Here is a 21,215-nt window from a genome sequence, read left to right on the forward strand (position 1 = left end):
TATGGATATATTCAATTGTTTAGTGAATGCTATATGTATGCACAATCCTTTTTTATTATTATAAAAATTTTCAAATAACAAAATAAACGATTAGTTCCATCTCTTGGTGAAATAATCAATATATTACATATGCTAACTAATTGGGTGTCGTCCGATTAAAATTTTATTTCCCACCATCATAGTTGTATAATAACATGATAGACTTATCATTTTTCTTCGTGGGTATCCTTTTTATAAACTAAAAAAGAAAAAGTATTATGAAATAAATAAATACACAAGCTAAACGATAGACATATTTCTTAACTTAAAAAATGTATAATTATAAATAATTAAAATTTGCGTCTTACAACATTCATCCTCTATGATTTGAACTAAGGATCCCTTCAAGTCTCTCTGTATACAAATATTCTCTTTTAATGTTTGCATTTCATTGTTTAATATTTTTTTTAAATTAACTAAATGCTTTTGATATATGAATTTATTTTCATACTGTTCCTTAAGCTCGATTTTATTAGAATTAAAATTTTGTATACTATTAATTAGTATATGTTTTTTTATTTTTAAAAATACTATATATGTATACATAGTTTTAATTTGCTCAATATATTCTAAATCGCTTAACAAATTTATTATCATATTTTCTAATATGTTTTTTTTTTTTTTTTTTTTTTCTAAATTTTGTCCATTTCCAGTTTTACACTTTTCAACATCCCCAGATAAAAAGTTGAAATCATATTTTGTGTTTAATACTTTTGTAAAAAATAAACTCATATTTTCAATTTGTTCAACAATTATTGCTTGTTCATATTTTTCAAAATCCTCTTTCGTGTTTTGTATAGTGTTGTCTTCTGATTTTCTTTTTTCATTTGTTTCACAAATAGAAGGTGTATTAACGTCATAATTTGGGGGTCCATTTTGAGAGGTTGCAGATATGTTGAATATTTTTTCTCCTGATATTTTTTTATCAGCCATTTGTTTTTCTTCCAAATTTGTATCAACGATTTTGTTGTTGTTTGAACCATCATAATATGGGATATAATCTTGCTTTTTTAAAATTTCATTTTTTTGACAAACATAATTATGAAATTGTATATACTGATTTATTGTTTGAGATATATAATTATCCTCTTTGATTATTCTTAATTTTTCAAATATTTTATCTATTTTATATATTATTGCTTTGAAATATATTTGCATATCATGGTCTTCAATAATTAAATTGTCTACATGTAATGAATACTCATTCTTCTTTTCAAATTTTAATTTTATAATATTTTCACATTTTTTTAAAAACATATATATATAAATCGAAGTCATATAAAACGAAAAAAAATAAAATAAACTATCATTTAAAATATCGTAAACTGAAAAGGTAAAACCCATTTTAATATGATAAAACGTCATTATCCATTCTAAGAAATTTTTAGACATATGAGTAATTCCACCGGGCCCTAAAAAAGTAAATAATAAACATGAGCTAGCGAAATGGGGAATTTCTTTTTTTTTTTTTTTTTTTTTTTTTTTTTCGTAAACCTACCAAGTATGGATGCAAAAAAAGCAAGGGAAAATATCGGGAGTGTTGTAAAAAGAAAATAATATTTGTATTTTAAAAAGGAGAAAAAATAATAAGTAAAAAAGAGAAAAGATATTTTTAATATAGATATAATAATAATAAAGTATGAAAATAAATTTCGATAATGTGTGTAAAATTTTTTATTTATTAAGTCTTGGATTGCTGATCTGAATTTTGTTAACTCTTCCATACTATATATTGTAGAAATATTTTTATTTTTTATTTTTTCAATATAATTATTATAATGACTAATAGATTTATAAGACATAATATTAAATAATAAAAATAAAAATACGATCAGAAAAAAGGAAAATAATAAACAATTCATATAAATATTATTTATTTTATAGTAATATGACAAATAGATTGTTAACATAAAATAAGCAACAACTACAACTACTAAAATTCCTAAATTTATCATTTTAATTATATCCATACTTGTTTTCTCATTCCGTATTTCATACAAAATTATTTCTTTTTTTTGTTCCCTTTGTCCATTATAATGTGTATTTAGCGATGTCTGAAAAAAAAAAAAAAAAGAAAGTTTGAAGTGTTGAGAAATTTTGATAGTTCGAAAAAGTATTATCTATTTATATCCATGTATAACCTTTATAAGGACTAGTAAATCGTTTTCAAAATTATAGAGAGTAGAATGTGTCTCATAATTTTGGGTGTTTTCTTCGGAGTTATCAAAAAGGTGTTTGTACTGGTTTAGTCCTGCTTTGGCTGTTTTAAAAATAAGGCAAAAAAAAATATGTTATAATATTAGTAATAATAATTGCATTTAAATTAAGGGAAAATATGAATGCTTAAAGGAGTAACACCATCACATTTTTTGTCTTTCATTATTTTCCTTACCGGCTCCAGAGTTATAGAAAAATAAAGAACTCTCAAGAGTTACATCGTCTGTAAATAATGAAAACAGAAAAAGGAATGAAAAATTATAAAAATAAAAACCATAGTTAATATAATTATTCCCGAATAAGCATACTCCTATTTTGTCATCCTATACAATCATCTTTTTATTTTTTTTTGGATATTTCGTAAATATAGACAAATAAAAATGCTATACCTTTTTTAGTGCCTCCAAATTTAATATAAATATCGTAAGGAAAAACAGGAAAATAATTTTCATACAAAAATATATCACTATTAGTTATATTAGATTCAAGCTCATATAATTTTTTGTTGTCAATACATTTTTTATTTTTCATTATATTATTTAGTAACACAGAATTTAAAAAGTTATAGTATTCCTCTTGTGAAGTTAGCGTATCGAAGGATATCCCCTACGTCGAAAAAAAGGCATGTTTCATTGCGTTTTTCCTTTTCCATAACATATAAAGGTATAGTGTTTATAATTTATTCGTTTTTTTTGTCTTTCTTTTCTTACTTGCTTCGATTCGGATGCAAATGACTCCCCCAACAAGCCAGAAAAATGTTCAGTAACATGGGAATAATAATTTCGGCCCAGTATTATATTAAAAATAAATAAAATTAAAAAAATAAAAAACAGTGACAAGTTTACTATTTTCAAGAATTTTACTTTGTCTCTTTCAATTCCCACATTTTCAATATTGTTAAAATTTTGATCTATCTCATTTGGTACCTGCAAATAATGAGAGAAATAATTTTATGAAAGGAAATGATAAGACTATCCGATTCAAAGTATGTCTATTTTTTTCATACTATTCTTTTTTTTTCCGAAAATAAAAAAACATATTTTTTGAATGTCTTCAAAAATGGAATATTTATAGGTTGTTCTTCTACAAAGCAAAATAAAAAATAAGTTGCAAATATGTGATGCATAAAAAAGGGAGGATAAATAAATATTTTTTCTTTTTTGTCATTACTGAAATTGTGTTTATTTTTATGAATAAGTAGAAATGTTGTCGTTGTTGACAATATTATTATCATAGGAATTATAAAATATTGATAAATAATTGTAAAAAAAAAGTTGGAAATATATTTTGTTTCCACTTGTTCGCCATCAGACAAGTCGTCTATTAAGCTGAGCCCGCTTCCAGATTTCTCATCACCTAAGAGTGTAACAAAAAGATAGATGTTTTATTTTTTTCAAAATGGAAATATATAAAGTTGAAAATTTTCTCAAAATATTTTATTTACATATTTTGTTATTACTTGAAAAATAATTAAAAATTTTTAAAACGAAAAAGCCAAAAAGAAATATCAAAATTGAGAGATTATGCTTTATACTGTTTTGAATAATTTTTATTGGAATATTAAATGTTTTATGTATTTTTGAAATTTCATTAAATATATTTAAAATTATAAAAACGTTGTATATATATATCAGTCCTTCAAATATTTTTGATTGCATCGATTCATAATATATTGAACCTATCAGAAAATGGATAGTTTAGAATATGGAAATATGTTTATTTCTAATAAATGCAACAAACAAATAATAATAAAAAATATACACATTGGATATTACCTATTATTTGCTCGTAAAGGATATTCAGATTAAGTAATGCGATTATTACTATAGGAGCTACATTTCCCAAATTTCTAATGATAAAAGAAAAATGAAAAGTTTGAAAATAATAATGATATATTTTTAAGTGTCTTATATATTTCTTTTTTTTTTTAACATACTTTTTCGTTCTATAAATGTCTAGCTTTTTTATATCCCATGTTCTATATATTCGAAAAATTGTAACCGCATTAAATAGTATAAATAGAATCCATTCTGTCCATACATAGTTATGAGAAATGGCTAGATATCTTTCTTCTTTAAATATTTCAGATTTAAATATTCTGTTAAATTCAATAATATAATCTAGAAAGAGAATAAGGGAAAGGTATGTGAATAATGCATACATATGAAAAAAGAAAGATAAACATAAAATCGACAACATACAACAATATAAGCATATTTAAATTAAACTATTATAAAAAATATCCATATATATAATATGCATGTGAAAAGTTTTATATATTTTTTTGGTCTTATGAACCTATATATGTGTTAGCATGGTTGTTGTACAAATTTATGGAGAATTTAAAATTATCGTCTACATTTTTCAAATAATTAATTTTTTTATAATTGCATATATTTTTTATTGTTCCTAAGTTCTTATCAATTGCTTCGATTTCATTTATATTGAAGTAGCTATTTTGCACAATATGGGACAGTGAGTTGTTAAAGCACGTTTTAAAAGTTTCATTGTTATATGTGTAATAAATGCCAATAATATTTATATACAAAAATAAATGAAAAAATATTAAAAATATATTTATTAGAAATTCATAATCGTATTTTTTATTATTATTTAATATCTTATTTTGAATTTCTTCCAACTCTAAAATTTCATCACATTCTTTCATTTTAATCTCCAAAAAAAAATACACTAAAATGTTTGAAATTAAATTTAATTATAGAAAACACAAAATATGCATACATATATATATGCTTATGTGTTTATTCTCCTATTTCATCATAAGGTATTTAGGATTTTTCATTTGTTCAGAAATTTTTAAAAGGAAAGACATTGTACATAAATAAAAGCTATATAGCTAAAAATGAACAGCTATCAAGCATATTTTATATGCACATACATTTAATTATTTTATTAGTTAGGAAAGCATCAGACAACTAACTATACAATTAATTACTCACATACACATAGGTAGATATAAAGCCAAAAAGACAATGTAAATTATGAAGAAGTATCAATTTACAACTGTAATTATTTACTTTTTAGCGGAAATAATAAAAGTAAACTTCAATTTGGTTATGCACTTAATTGCATGACCAAAAAAAAAATATATGCACAAATATGGAAAAAATTATGAACAGACAGGTTAAAAAATTATATGAAAAATTATAGCAGCATATGAACTTTATGTTTTTTGCAAATTATTTTGCTATGAATGCATGGCAAAGGAAGGAAAAATTGCAATTTGGGATCTGAGAAAAGAATACAAATAGTAATGTAAATAATGTAGTTGAATAAATACATGATATAATAAATGAACAGCCAATTGTAAAAAAACAGCGAAATACTAAATTACTTTGCAAAAATACAACCACATACTGAGCTATAACTAAATATGCTTAACTATAATATACTATTCGAAACTAAATTAAATGCTTTAAACAACTATATGTATTTTTCATACAAAGATAAGAATAGTTAATATATATACATACACCCTTTTGGTGTAAATTTTTTCGTTTAAAAAAAAATAGCGTTCATAAAAAAGTAGGCATATTTTTTTTTCTTTACCTTTTTGTATGTACGGATTAAATTTCATAATAGGACAGTAATAAATAAATTCATTATCATCAAATTTGTCTTTATTTTCAAATAAATCAAAAAATTGATTCGAAACATTTTCCATGTTAACTGCATTATCTATAATATTTTTACTCGAATTTGACTCATCATCTTTAATTGTTTCTGTGTCTTCATAATTTTCATAGTCTTCTCTAATCTTATCATGTTCGTTATTTTTTTTATTTTCCATACTCTCTTTTTTCTTTTTAATTTTTATTAGTATATATGGTGAGTCATAATAAAAACTTTCATCCTTTTTCCTTGCATATGCCATATAGCTATTTGAATAACGCATATTTATTGTATTTTCACTAAATGGTTTTTCATTTAAATTTTCTATATTTGGATTGTTATCCTTTTGAATAGAACTTTCATCTTTTCCTTCTGGTTTACTCAGATTATTGTCTGAATTATCTTTTTCTATATTAAGCGGTTTTGTATCTTCCCATTTATTTTCTTCATTTTGGACTTTAAAATAAATATCATTTTTATTGTGTATTTTTTGGTGCATAAACTTCTCGGACCCTTTTACAAATAAACCTTTGTATATCTTAATCGGTGCTATCCAAACACCTCGTTCGTTTCTAAACAGGATCAAGAAAAAAATAAATAATTAAAATGGAGAGCCAATCAAATGCAGGGGGAAAAAAGGACTATCTCTTTCTTTACTTACTCGTTAACATTCTCGGAAAACTTAAGAGAAACACTTAGCTCACTAATATTGGTATTCATATTAGTTGCATGTGTAAAATAAACTGAATAAAAAAACATCATTGGATTAGTGAACATTGATATGTTGTAAACATTTCTTTCACCCTTTTGTTCTTTCCTTATAAGTTCTTTAATATAATTTAATTTGTTTTTAAGTTCCTCAAAGAATTTATATAGACATTTTTCCCCGTCTGAAAAATAACGCCATTTCCATGGTACCTGAAAATAGACATAAAAAAAAAGTTAAGTTACGAAATGTTAATGTCATTTAAAATTTACTATGCATTATTTGGTTCATAAAAATTATTCTTACTTTATATCGAAGCAAACTTCTTTCCATTTTAGCTGAATATTCAGTTGATATTTTCGACAATTTTGATGTGCTTAAATAGTATTCAATTTCTTTTTTCATTTCATAAACACGGGACAGAATCATGTTGTATTCTTGGATCAGATAATTGACTGCAAAAAATGAATGAACAAAATAATGGGGAAGCGCATCTAAATTTAGAGGGGAAAATCCATATAAGCAATGCAATACAATATCTATTTTCAACTCACGTTGTGCTGTACTGTTTAGGGGCTGATTTACAAAATAAAAGGAATCAAATTGATCAAAAGATAATAGGATGATATTAAAAATTGATGTTTTTTTATCTATATTAGTAATACAATATTTTGAAATAAATATTTTTTCCATCAATTTTATATTATAAGCCATTTTGTAAATATTAGAAACTTTGTTTTTTTGGATAATATTTTCAAATATCTCGATATTCTCTAAAACATATTTTATCATCTCTTTTAGTGTTATAAGGTTAGTAGGAATGTGTTTAAAAATGTTATCATTATTGCATAATGCATTTTTATTTGGTAGGCTAAAAAGGTTGTATAAAAATGATTCTATCATATTCTTCATTAATATATTTTTTTCTGAAAATAAACGATCAAGAAAATTTGTAAAATAGTTCAAAAAAAAGGTTCTACATCTATCTGATTCATCTCTTTCATTTCGTTTTTCAGATGTAGAACACATTAAATTTTCTTCATTTACTACATTGAGTTCCATTTTTTCTGTCTCAGCATTTTTTAATCCACCTTTTAAATTGTTAAATAATTTGACTAATAAAATAATCTCATTAGTAATATCAAAATTTATATTCATATTTTCTAAATGTGCATACTCATTAATTAAAATAAAAAATAAAATAGATAAGAATAAATGCTTTGAATATATATGATTAGAGCATACAGATAATTTATATATTTCAACAAGATCGAATACAAAATTAATATAATTTAAAAAATCAAAGGAATCAAAACTAAAATCTAGAGTAATACCAAACGAAATATTAACCAACTTTTCTGTTAATATATTTATATTATTATAAAATATAATAAAAACTTTTTGTCCTACATTTTGTTCTTCCACATTTTTAAGAATATTTTCTATAAAGCTTTCACATGCTAGTACTTCCGATATAGTATATACATCTGCTACAATAATGTTACTTATTTTTTTGGAAATATTTTCTACATGTTTAAAATCTAAAAATAATGCCTTACTACATTTTAACAACATATTTAGTATAACATTACTGTAAATATTTTTTTCTAAAAGAAAAATAATGTAATTCTGTTTTTTTAAAACATCAAAAAAGTAAAGATTATCATTTATATTTTTATTCGAACTTTCTATTATGTCACTTCCATATTCAGACGAACTAATAATATGGTGTCTAAAAAAGTTGTAGAAATTATTGTATAACATCTTTTTGTCTTTATATATAAGATTTGATAACTTAGTAAGTATATACTCTTGAATAAGCATATTTAACGAATCTTTTTTTATAATTTTATCGATAGATATTTTATAAAAATACATGCATGGTTCATTTAATTCTCTCATTGGAAATTCTATTTTGTTTTTTAAATTTTCTGAACTTATATATTCATTCCATTTATCTGGACACTCATATATATTACGTAAAACATTTCTATATATTTTTTTTTTCAAACTAAATAATTCTTCTAATTCTTTAATATAATAAATTATACTAATTTTGTTTTTACTTTCTTTTTCCAAAATTATATTAACATCTTCATCTTTATATTCATTATACATTTGGGGAACCCACTTCGATTTATTTTCTCTACCCACTTCCTCATATTCATTATCAAAATATTTATTATGTAACTTTCCTTTAAGCTTCCTTTTTTTTATATATAATAATGTATATGATTTGTTTAAGTTTGCTGATAAGGTTTGTATCCGATTTAAAGGTTTCAACCTTTCATCTGTTTCTTGAGCATCCTCATTTTTGGAACTTCCTTCGTATTTCTCTTCCTCGTCCACTCCATCTAATTTGTTATCAATCAGCTGATAGTACTCATCATAAATATTGTTTAAATTTGATGAAGTATTATAAAACATTTCAAAATCATTGCCCTTTATTTTTCTGTAAAAATTGTCATTCCCTTCATTAGTTTCTAATATATTTGCAAATAAATATTTTTCTTCTTTTTTAAATTCGTCAAGAAATTTTTCATCATTTTTGTAAACAGATTCAATATTTTTTTCATAATTTTTATTTTTACAATTTCTAAAAAATAGAAATAGATCTCCCCATTTAATAAATTTATAAACAAATATGTCTAAATATATACTTAACAAAAAGTTGAAAATAAATAAATCTTTTTTTTTTAAAATTGTTACAATATGAAAATACATATAATTCAAAATGTCGTTGTAACGACTCTTATTGTTTATATCAATTTCTTCAAAACATGATTTTATTATTTTTATAAATTTTCGATGGTTTATAAAGTTCACATTTTTGTTCGCTATTTTTAGTGTTTCCACCAAAACATAGAAAGTGTAAATTAGTAAAAAGTTTGTTTCTTCAAACTGTTTTTCATTCCTTTCTTTCGATTTTTCAGCTTTTCCAATATTTTCGAGCTTTTCCTTTAGCTCCTCTTCACTAATTTCTTTGTCTAAGAACCGTGTCGCTAAACTAGTTACCTGAAAAAAAACATAGGTTTATTCATTTCGTATATTTTGTATTTATTTAGATGCATAAACAAAATATCTCAACAAACTAATAAACATTTTTTACCTCTATAAGATGATTCTCCTTTTCAACAGATTCAATTTTCACGTCATCAGGAATTCCTTTACACTTTTGATAATAATATGAGAACAGGCTTAAGACATTATTTTTTCTATAGTCACAATATACATAAAGAATATTTTTGTTGTTCTCTAAAAACGTTTTAATATATTCTTCTTGTTCAATCATGTTAATAAAAATGTAAATATTCTCTACAAAAGATTTATCACATATTTTGCTTAACATTTGTAAAAGGTCTGCATCTAACCCTTTGAATATGATAACATAATTATTTTCTACATACTGACTAATTTTTTCCACAAGGTTTTCATTACCCCCCTTTTCAACTTCTTTACATTCATCATCTTGATCATACGATTGAATAGACATTTTATTTATGCTATGATATTTTATATATACATATTTTTTTTCACCTTCTTTGATTTTTTTTAAAAAATATTTTTTTATTTGACAAAATGGGTCGACACAAATGTTTATTTTTTTTTTAATTATTTCTAACATATGGCAAGTATATATTATCATATTGTCATTACACAAATTCATTTTTTTATACTCTCTTAAGAATGAAATGCTAATAAAATTTTTGTGGTTCATCAAATGTTTTAACTTCTCTTCTCCTTTGTTTACTGTGCTATCCATTTCATATGACATTCCATCTGATGCTTCACCATCGCTCGTGTTTCTCTCATACATACATTTCTTATCAATTAGAAGTTTAAAAAATATTCTTTTTTCTTTATCATTAAATCCGCAGCAATATCCAAAGTGTATCGATTTCATGACTAATTCTTTTCTTGTCTGTTTTATTTGCAATTTTAGTTCCGAATAGAGAGAAAGAAGGTGTGCCTAAAAGGGAGCAAAGCAAATAAAGAAATGTTTATAGATGCGGATAGATAGTAGGCATACAATTTTCAGATTGATTCCACTCTTGTTGGTCTTACCAGTAGACTTGATACAACTTTAGATGTTACACATCCTAAACGGACTTCCACAATCTGGCTACCCAAAGAAGATATTTTAGATTCCAAACTTTTTATAGATTCATATTCTAATTTTAGAGATTCACGTTTTTTAATATAATCATTCATAGATATAATAAAAAGATGAATAATATAAACAAATTTATAATTTAAAAAATTCTGAACATTTGACATATTTTCATATTTTAAAATTAAACTTTTATTAATTTTATTTTCATCAATCTTTTTTATACATTTCATAATGTAGTGATAAGAAAATGTGTCTTGAATAAAAGTTTTATCATTTTTCTTGTTTATATATAAATATAATATTTTTAAATATCCCATATAATTATTTTTATTTTTATATTTAAAATATTCAAAATCTTCTTCCTTTATATCATTTAATTTGTTTTTAGCTTCCATTATGTTTTCCTTATATGCTATCAAAGACTGTTTAATGTTTCTTTTTATAGTTTTAATTTTGTCTCTGTGTGTGGCTATTTCATTTTTTATGTCTTTTATTTTTTCCATGACTTTGTCACTACCAAACTGCACCGATTCTATTACATTTTTTATTTTCTTCTTTCTTTCTACCAACACATTTAGTTCTGTTCTGTTTAAATATTCATATATTTTATATGTATCTTCATCAGCATTTTCTCGATAATGATTAAGCTGGGGAATGTCCTTTTTATTGTTTAACATGGCTAGCATTTTATTTACAGAGCTCGATAAATGGGAAATAAAATATAGCTCCCTATTCTCAACATCGTTAATGTTCGAAACGAGAGATTGGACTGTCTTTTTATTTACATAATTATATATAGGCATTGACAAATTAAAAGAAAATATATTTTTTTGATAAAATTTATAAAAATTTAAATGAACTGTATAACATTTTTTAAATAGATTTCTATATTTATAAAAATAAGTATTTTTAAATGAATCAAAATTGTTCGTATAAAATAAATAATGATTTGAATCTAATAATTTAGATATTGCAAAATTTTCTAAATTTCCTTCAACATCTTTTTCTTTATGCTTTAACATATTTATTATATATAGATAATGTTCATTTACAAAATTATCATATAAATTATCTAAATTACAATTATACAATATTAAATCAAAAAAATTTAAATATTCCTCATCAAATTCGAGTTTTCCAAAAAATACAGTTCTGTTCTCAAGAATGTTATTCTCATTAGATGTGTCCAAATTTATTTCATTTAGTTTTGAAAGTTTTTCAATTCTTTTAGTATAACTTACACGAATTTTATTTTTCATTTCATTATCATTCCATTTTAAAAATACAGATTCACAACTTTTATAATAACAATAAATAGAAACTATTTTTTTTAACAATTTATTTTGATGGTTTAAAAAAATGATGTTACTTTGTCTGAATATAAGATATGTATTTATTATTTTTATAAAACTTAATATATCATTATAAAATATATCGAAATGTTCATATTTTGAAACTGGGAAAAATCTTTTTAAATAATTCATGTCTATATTTGTATTCATATTTTGTTCTTCCTTCTCAATATAAATCATATTATTTCGTATATTCACATTTAATGGATATTTATCATTTGTTACATATTTTGGAAAATATTTTTCAAAATTTTTTTTTATTATATTTGTATACTCTATATTCTTATCATAAAAAATGACATCACTACAAAATATACGAATCATATCATTTAAAAAGTAATATCCAATTTCATTCATATTGCTACAACTTTCTTTATCATATATTAATAAATAATTTATTATATTATTTATCATATTTGTATGCAAACTTAAATCCGTCTTTTCCTTTTTCAACGTAATACTCTCGAACGTTTCCAAAATGCAACCGATGAAGTTCTGGCACTCATTTATCATGTCCTCGCAAAAGTTCTGAAAAGGGGGGAAGTAAGCAGATGAGAAATGATGGAATTACGAAAAGACGAGACGATGAAATGGTGAAACTACGATACGACAGGACTATGGAACACGGTGCGAACTACAATATTTAGAGACTTACATATTTCAGGAAAATGTACTCTATAATGTTAAAGTAAAGCGAGTGTATATTCTTTGGCGTAAGTGATGAGATATTTAAAATAAAAAAATTTCTATAAATTTTTGATAAAGCTAAATTTTTCCTTCCAGATGGTTCTGAATATTCATGATTCAATGTTCCGAGTATTTTACAGTTCGAAAAAGATACGTTTTTGTTTTCTTCCGTATCAAAGTATTCCTAAAAATTGGAAGAAGCAAGTGTATTTGTTATTGAGAAGGGGAGATACGATTGGTTTGCCATTTCAACAAGGCAAAGACCTACCTGCTGGTTTATCAACTGGTGGAAGAACTCGAAGGAAGAGCGCACACGGTCACCACTTAGACAATTAATGTCATCTAAAAATATTGTAACGTCTTCTTTGATTTGGCTAGTAGACAAATTAAATGTTTTTCGTAATTTATGAATAATATTTGTATACTTAAATGAATGATTAAATCTAAATATAAAGTTGTAAATATTTTGTTGAGTATTTTTATTTTTTTTAATATATGAATTTAAAAAATTATAAATACATAAAGATTTTCCTGAACTAGAACCACCAATAATAATAAAAGGAATAGACATATTTGTTGAAATTTTAATAAAATTTTTTATAGATAATATATTTAAATCTTCAAATAAAAAAAAATAATTCTTATCTGCAATTGTATTACTCATAAGTGTATTTTTATTTAAACATATTTTTTCATTTTTATAAATTTTTTCTTTTTTTAAAATCTTGTTACTTTCAATGTTGTAGTATATATGTGTAAAGGATGTATTCTTTGGTATTATTGATATATTGTTTATATATTTGATAATATAATTTTCATATTTTTCTCGTTCTTCTTTTTCCATAAATGCAGTAAAAGTATAAATAAAACTTATTGTTATTATGTTATTCAAATGTGTATCTATAAGTTTTTTATTCCCTACCTTTTTTTTTTTTTCAACTAATAATTTTAAAAAGTAATCTATAAATTTTATGAATGTACATATCAATGTATTTATATGTATAGAAACATAACCTTCATTGAATTTGGAAAATTCAAATATTTCTTCATCAGTTTCAAATATACATTCATCTTCCAAATTCTTTGTTTCATTATTTTGTTTATCTTTTATCTGACAATCTATACTATTATTATTTAGACTTTCTGTTATATCAGCTTGTCTATTTTTTATTTCTTTCCCATTTTCATCAATAGACGAATGAGTAAGCTTATCATTTTCTCTTTTCTCTTTATCTCCATATTTGGTTTCAAACCGATTTGTATTTACTTCCTTTTCTTGTTTAAAAAATTTTACAGTTTCAATTACTAAATCTTCAAAGTGCCGAATAATTTTTTTTTGCGCTGATTTATATATTTTTAGGTTTTCAACACAAAATGTAAGAAAAGAAATATAAGGTACTGCATTTTTTATATGAATATAATGGAATGTTTTAAAAAAATAAGGACTTATTTTACTAAGATTTTCAGACTTATAAATAAAACAAATATTATTAAATTCACAATTTTCTTTATTTATTTCAATACACATTTTGTTATTTTCTAAACATGTATAATTAACTATTTTTTCAATATATTTCGTTTCGTCAACCTTTATATATTTTATAAAAATTTTTTGACGTTTTTTATCACCTTTAACACTATCACCATTTTGGATGTCTAATTTGATTTCGTTCTTGTTATTATTCCCACTTGTTTTCTCAAACTTTGAATATAATAAATTATATTTTTGAGATGAATTAATTTCCTTTGCTAGTTCATTTTTCTTTTCAAATAAAAACGAGTTTAAATTTCTCAAAGCGAATTTTAAAACATCATCTTCGGAACAATATTTTAAATTAATTTTTTCTACTAAGCATTCTTCATATATTATGTTTACTAATAAGTTGTGTAAGATATATATGATTGTACTAATCCCTGAATATTCTTTTCCATTTATTATAATATTTGTTATTTTATTTTCAGTTCTTACATCTACATTATTTAAATCTTTCCCTTCGTCTTTTGAATTCATTTTCATGTTTTGACTTAGAATATCAAAAAGTTCAACCGCTTTAACAACCTGATATTTTAAAACTATTAATTTTTTTTCTTTTTCCAAATTTTTAATGATTTCTTTAATTTTGTTTTCTCTTGATTGTTCTAAATTTGGAACGGGTTCTATAGAGAATGAATCTGTTTTATCTTCCATTTCTGTTTCTTCATCTTCGCTACCTGTCACTATTTTAGATGCATATTTGTATAAAGCTTTTTGTTTTATCATTGGAATTTTATATATAAGACAGATGGTGGAGACTATTTCCTTTAATTTGCTTGCATCTAAAAAGTTAGAAACATAATTTATTACATGCATGAAAAAACTATACTCCGTTTTTTCAGATGCGGCTACAGATTCTTTTAGTAAGTTCCCAATCCGTCCTTCGAAAATCCATCTTTTTAGCTCGTCCTAAAAATAAACAAAGATAGAATTTGTATAGGTTATCCGTTTTGTTTTTATTTTATTAACCACACTCCTACACTTTTTATGAGCATACAAATAGAACCCACTTTCGTAGATGCATAAAGATACTTACGTGCTGTAACAGATAATCAAAAAGCCGATACGTGGCTACTGCCAAATGATGGCATTTCGTAAACCCATTTGAAAAAAATATAAAAAATAAAAAAGAAATAGATAACTTTTTAAAAGGCTTATGAAAAGAAAACTGATAACATAAATCATCAAACTGGTAAGTATCATTTTTTGTTGTTATATTAAAATTAGACAAGGGTAGGACATTTTTTTGAAGTGAAATAAATATAAGTGGCTTTTTATTTAAAGTATATTCATGATTCTTTATATTTATAAATTTTTTTGCACTCTTTAAATAATTATTAATTTTTGAAAATTGATTTTTAAAAATTTGAATAATATCTTCTTTAAATGTATTGGCATTAAAAAAATAAAAAGAAATATTTGAGAAAAGACTACAAGCTATATAGTTATATATTTTATCTCTGTTTAAATTTACATTATTTATAAAAACATAATTATATCCTAATAAAACAGAAAAATTCTTACTAGTGTTTATAAACTTATTATTTCTATTTTGTGATAACATAATTAGATTATTATTTATATAATTTTGTAAAAAAAAACCATAACTTTCCCATTCATATATTAAATCTAAATTATAATTGAAACTGTCTAAAAACTCGTATGTATATTTTATCTTATTATTAAACTGGGTTATATAATAATTTGAATCCCTAATATAATGCTTAACACTTTTTAAATATTCAAACGAATGATTCGTTATATTTACATTCTCACTACTTCTAAACGAACTAAATCTATCTTTGATGTGTATAAAAAAATAAAGTAAAAATAAAATATTTTTAGAATATTTTTTTATACACCCCCTTGAAATTTCAGGAGATACATGACATTCTATAGACATACTTGCAATCTTATTTATATTCCTTGATAATAAATAAATTATGTTTTTTCTTTCTTCATAAGAATGTTCGACAAAATTATCAAAAATAGATGTAAAATATATAGATAGTAAGATATATAATAATTGTAAATTGTTTATATTTATAAAATATAAGTATGTTTCTTCAGATAGATTTGTAAAAAACTTTTTATTATTAACATGAGTTAAAATATTTTGTAAAACATAATTTTTTATCTCTACCCCAATCTCATTTAATAAAAAATCTAACTTTTTAAATTTAATGCTTTCTTTAAATATTATTTGTTCTCCATCAATACTTAACATACCACATACGGATTCATTTTGAATTATAACTTTTTTAAATTGTGGAAATAATTTTTTTATATATATATTTATTTTTTTTAAACTACTAACATCTGAATAAATATTTAAAAGATCTTTATCTTGTAATAAATAAAAAATAGGGTATTGTCTTTTCTTTTCTAATATATATTTTTCGACATCAATTTTTATTTTTTCAAACTCTTCAAGAACAGATCTAAAATAATAAACATCATACTCCTTCTTTATATGTTTACTGACTTGTGGATATATAAAAAAATCTTCACACACATTTTTATAATTACTAATTGTGCTAGTAAATATATCTAAATTTGTAATATTCTTTATTTCATTTTGTTTATATTTATCTATATGTTTATAACAATTTTGTATTTTTTTTACAAGACTAAGAATGTTTGTAAAAGTTAATATACTCTCGGAAATGTTATACACTACTGTATATATGTGTCTACTCGAATGATTATTTCCAAGCAATATTAATTTATTTAAAATTTTTCTTAATTCTGTTAATATATGATCAATATTACTTATATAATAAACCTTCTTATTCATTAAACTTACATCTAGTTTATGTTTTTTTAATTCGGTTTTAATTATATCCATATCTGCATTTATCTGTTCTTCTTTTTCATATTCTATAAAAACATTTTCAACTTTTGATATATTTTTTGAATAATCTAAAGACAATAAATTTTTTAATATTATGTCATTGTACTCGTATGAAATGACTTGCTTTATTTCTTGACTATCACAATTTTCGTCATCCATTTTTGTGTCTACATTTTCAAATGATTCTGAACTATTAATTATATCAATCAGCATCCCAAAATGTTTTTTATTTTTATAAATCAAATTTATCATTTTTAAAATTTTAAATACATTCTCATACTTTGTATAAAATTTATTACATTCATTATATATTTTTATATCTATAAAATTTTTATTCATCTTTTTAAAATGCACATTTATGTTACTTATTTCTTTTTCTAATTTATCTACATCTAACTTTACGATCTTTGTTAATTTATACTTTTCATCAAAACATATGTACATAAAATATGTATATACTGTTAGACTCGTATTTATAAATATATTTTTTAATAAACTAAAATTTACAAACTCATTCTTTTTTGTTTTTAAAATCTTTTGATAATATATATATTTTTCAACATCCTTTTTTATTTCTAATATGTTTGTTCTTATAAATTCAAGCAATGCAAAGATGTAGCACCCTTTCTTCGCCTCTTCGCTCACAACAATCTCGTTGTCCCCGCCAACCAGGAAGGGGGCTGCCACCGAATCTGCTTGGTTTACGTCTGCATCACTGCTCTCGTTTTTGTTCGTTTCTTCACCGCTCTCACTTTTGAAGTAGACCTGCTCTACTTGCTCGATTGGCGTCACCAACTTAAGCGCCGACTCCATTGCATCTACCGAATACTCTAAAGAGAATTTAAATACGTCGTTTTTTATAATATTTATAAAATTTTGTATTTTTTTTTCAACGACATTTATTTCATGCACCAAGTCCTTAAACTGAGAGTTAAACTGAATTTCGTAATTCGGATCTGAATGTAAAATAGTCTTTAATGAATTTATTTTTTGTTTTATATGAAATAGTTTTGTAGTATAACTTCCATTAATATTTATATAATGCTTTTTGAATAACAAAAATAAAGACGAAATAGATTCAACTGATTCTTCAATATTTAATAAATCATTATTAAAATTGTTTGTAAAATTTATATATTTTACTAACTCAGATAAATTTGTTGGTGTCTTATTTATATGATTATATGCTTCATCTAATTTGAGAGCTAAGTTACTTATTGTTGTTTTGTTTAAAGATGGCAAATAATTTATAAGTTCACCCCATTTTGTATTTATACCTTTTAATAGATAGTCTATCAATATATTATTATTTACTTTAAATATGTTAATATTAATTTCTTTATTAATTTTTTTTATTTTATTTTCTAATTCTTTAAAATTTTCAAACAATCCAGATATATAACTAACATCCATAATGTCTATGTCTTCAACTTTTATATTTTTATATTTATTGTGTAAAAAAATTATATTATTAAATTCGTTACATGAATCTACCATCAGATTGTAGACACTCTTTAGTTTTTCTCTTAATTCAATTTTCATTTTTTGAATTCTTACATCACTTTCAACATCAAATATATTTTTTTTTTCATTTCCTATTTTCCCTTCCCCACAAATATCAACTTTTCGATTCTTAAATATGATATCATCAACATATATTTCACTTTTAAACATATTTTTTATTTTAAAATGATTAAGAAAATTTTCTCTTTTGTTTACTATTTCAATACTTGCATTTATATAATGTTCAACTGTTGTAATAAGTAAATCACATTCAGGAAATATTTTCAATTTCCCTTCTTCAATCGTTAAGACAACATTAAAAAGGTGTATATCATTTTTTGGCTTATATCCACTATTGTTTTGTATACAGCTACCATCTTTTTCTTTTTCTTTATTTGTCACTTCTTTGCTTGCCTTATCATAAAGTTGTAAACCATTTTCCATAAATATTTCCATACCATTTTTCACATCTATCTTGTCAGGTAATAAAACAAAATAGCTGTTTAAAATTGTAAGGAAATATTCATATGTCTGTATAACCATATTTCTTAATATATTATCACATAAATATTGACATAGCTGTATAAACTTCTTAATATAAAATGAATAGCAATGATTTAAAGCAATTTTGTTATAATAGATATATATATTTTTACCAGCATTACTTTGGTTGTATTCTATTTTATTTATTTCATTTTTTTTATTAATATATCTTCCTCTTTTCATAGTAGCTTGATTTTTTCCACCTTGTCTAGATACATTTACATTGTTAACTACAACCGAATCATTTTCATCAATTTTATTTTCCTTTAAGAATTGATTAAGAGCTTTACGACAATATTCACATATAATTGCAATAATCTGTTTTTGTTTATCATTTATAAAAATATAAAATTTATAAATATATTCATTTTGTAACTCTTCAAATTGCTCTATACTCATATTATTTATATTTATGTCTAACAGCTTATATTCATTTAATTCATTTAAAATTGAATTTATTTCTACAAGTCCTCTCAGCATTTGATCGTTCAAAAAAATTAAATTCTCTCTTATATATTCTTTTCTTTTTTTAAATTTATTATATTTTATTATATTTTTTAATAAAAAATAATATTTATATAATTTAAACTTTTTTATAAAATTTAACCTCATTGCATTATTTAACATTGTTACATAATTTTTCCATTCACTCAGTTCATAAAAGCTTGTTTCATTCTTTTCATTTATCAGTACACCATTTAAAGAAATCGAAATTACGTTAACTTCCTTTTTCCGATGGCAACTTACTTTTTCGTACTGCCCGTCTTGGCTGCGTTTGCAAAGGAAGAAGTTAGCGAAATGAAAAAGCGAACAAAATGAACTAGCCCAAATGAATAATAACTATATCTGCCTACATTTTGTAACTCGATTTGTGACTTACCTTTTGACATATATGAACTCATTATTCTTTAAATTATTTTTTACAAATTCAATTAAGTCAATGTGATTCCTCCATTTGTTTACAGCACTAAAACTGGACTCTACAATGTTTAAGTTCTCTTTAAATATCACTTCTTCATTATTTTTATTTTTTTTTTTTTTTTCATCAACTAATTTATTATTACTATTGTTGTTAATAAAGTTATCAGAAACAGTTGTAGACAAAGCTGTTCCCAATTTTTTATTTTTTTGGGAACCTTCATATTTATCAAGATTATTTGTGTCTACACAATTTTTAACACTCTTTGTTACTACATTAGTTGATTCTTTTTCTGAATTATTCAAACTTAAGATATCATTAATTTCGTTCAAAACGTTGAGCTCCGTTTTTTTATTATTTTTTTTCATATCTTCATTATTACTTTTATTTATTTTTTCCCAATCTGAAACCTTATTCAAGTTTCTTTCCATAGACAAAGACAAATCAATTTTTTTTTTTTTTTTTTCAACCTCATAATTACATACTTTATTATTTACATCATTGAAGTTTTCTATTAGTTTTTTTTTCAACAAACTGTAGTTCATTATTTATAGAAAAAGCTTTTGAGTCAACTCCTATTATTTGTATTTATTAGTTTGTCTCTTATTTCTTAAGATTAAGAGAAAAGAAAAATTATTATACCCTTCACAATGCTCAAACCACAAAATGCAAACACTTTCAAAATGTGTTTTATATCATTTGTGCATTTATATATATATTCTATTTATATAGTATGACTTTTTTTTTTTGAAATTTTTTATAATTCATTTTTTTTATATACACACGTAAAAAATTATTTTTTCTCCTATACATAGTATTATTCCTTATTGAAAAATAGACAAGGTGCAAATATAATTAAAAAAATATAAATAAAATTTTTACTAGTCCATTTTAAAACAAGCAAAGAAAAAGGAAATTGCGAAGAAATAATTAATAAACTATTTTATAAATAGCTAGATGGGAATATCCAATTATTATCACATTTTTCAGTATTCCTAAATTCGTACCTATTTTCCAAAATCAGAGACTTATATACTTTTTGAAGGGTATTCAAACTGGATAGACAAAACAGTGAGTAAGCTCGTTCATAAAAGGGATTGTAAATTTTCACATT

General features: G+C 23.1%; 2 protein-coding genes across 2 annotated transcripts; both read right to left on the reverse strand.

The window, feature by feature from the left end:
* Positions 1-206: 206 nt before the first annotated feature.
* PCHAS_0509700 (conserved Plasmodium protein, unknown function) lies at positions 207-4,924 on the reverse strand (the record flags this gene model as incomplete). Its single annotated transcript, XM_016800133.1, has 13 exons — positions 207-238; positions 348-1,451; positions 1,538-2,093; positions 2,181-2,299; positions 2,432-2,479; positions 2,646-2,862; positions 2,967-3,182; positions 3,293-3,339; positions 3,427-3,612; positions 3,716-3,934; positions 4,032-4,105; positions 4,193-4,376; positions 4,555-4,924. 13 exons carry the CDS (start codon positions 4,922-4,924, stop codon positions 207-209), a joined length of 3,372 nt encoding a protein of 1,123 aa, XP_016655175.1.
* A 497-nt stretch (positions 4,925-5,421) lies between these two features.
* Positions 5,422-20,646, reverse strand: PCHAS_0509800 (conserved Plasmodium protein, unknown function; the record flags this gene model as incomplete). The annotated part of the gene is made up of 11 exons (XM_016800134.1): positions 5,422-5,507; positions 5,827-6,461; positions 6,551-6,807; positions 6,902-7,050; positions 7,150-9,610; positions 9,705-10,565; positions 10,661-12,589; positions 12,717-12,932; positions 13,017-15,191; positions 15,319-19,951; positions 20,063-20,646. 11 exons carry the CDS (start codon positions 20,644-20,646, stop codon positions 5,422-5,424), a joined length of 13,986 nt encoding a protein of 4,661 aa, XP_016655176.1.
* Positions 20,647-21,215: the final 569 nt, after the last annotated feature.

This window comes from Plasmodium chabaudi, assembly GCF_900002335.3.
Source record: "Plasmodium chabaudi chabaudi strain AS genome assembly, chromosome: 5".
Classification (NCBI taxonomy): domain Eukaryota; phylum Apicomplexa; class Aconoidasida; order Haemosporida; family Plasmodiidae; genus Plasmodium; species Plasmodium chabaudi.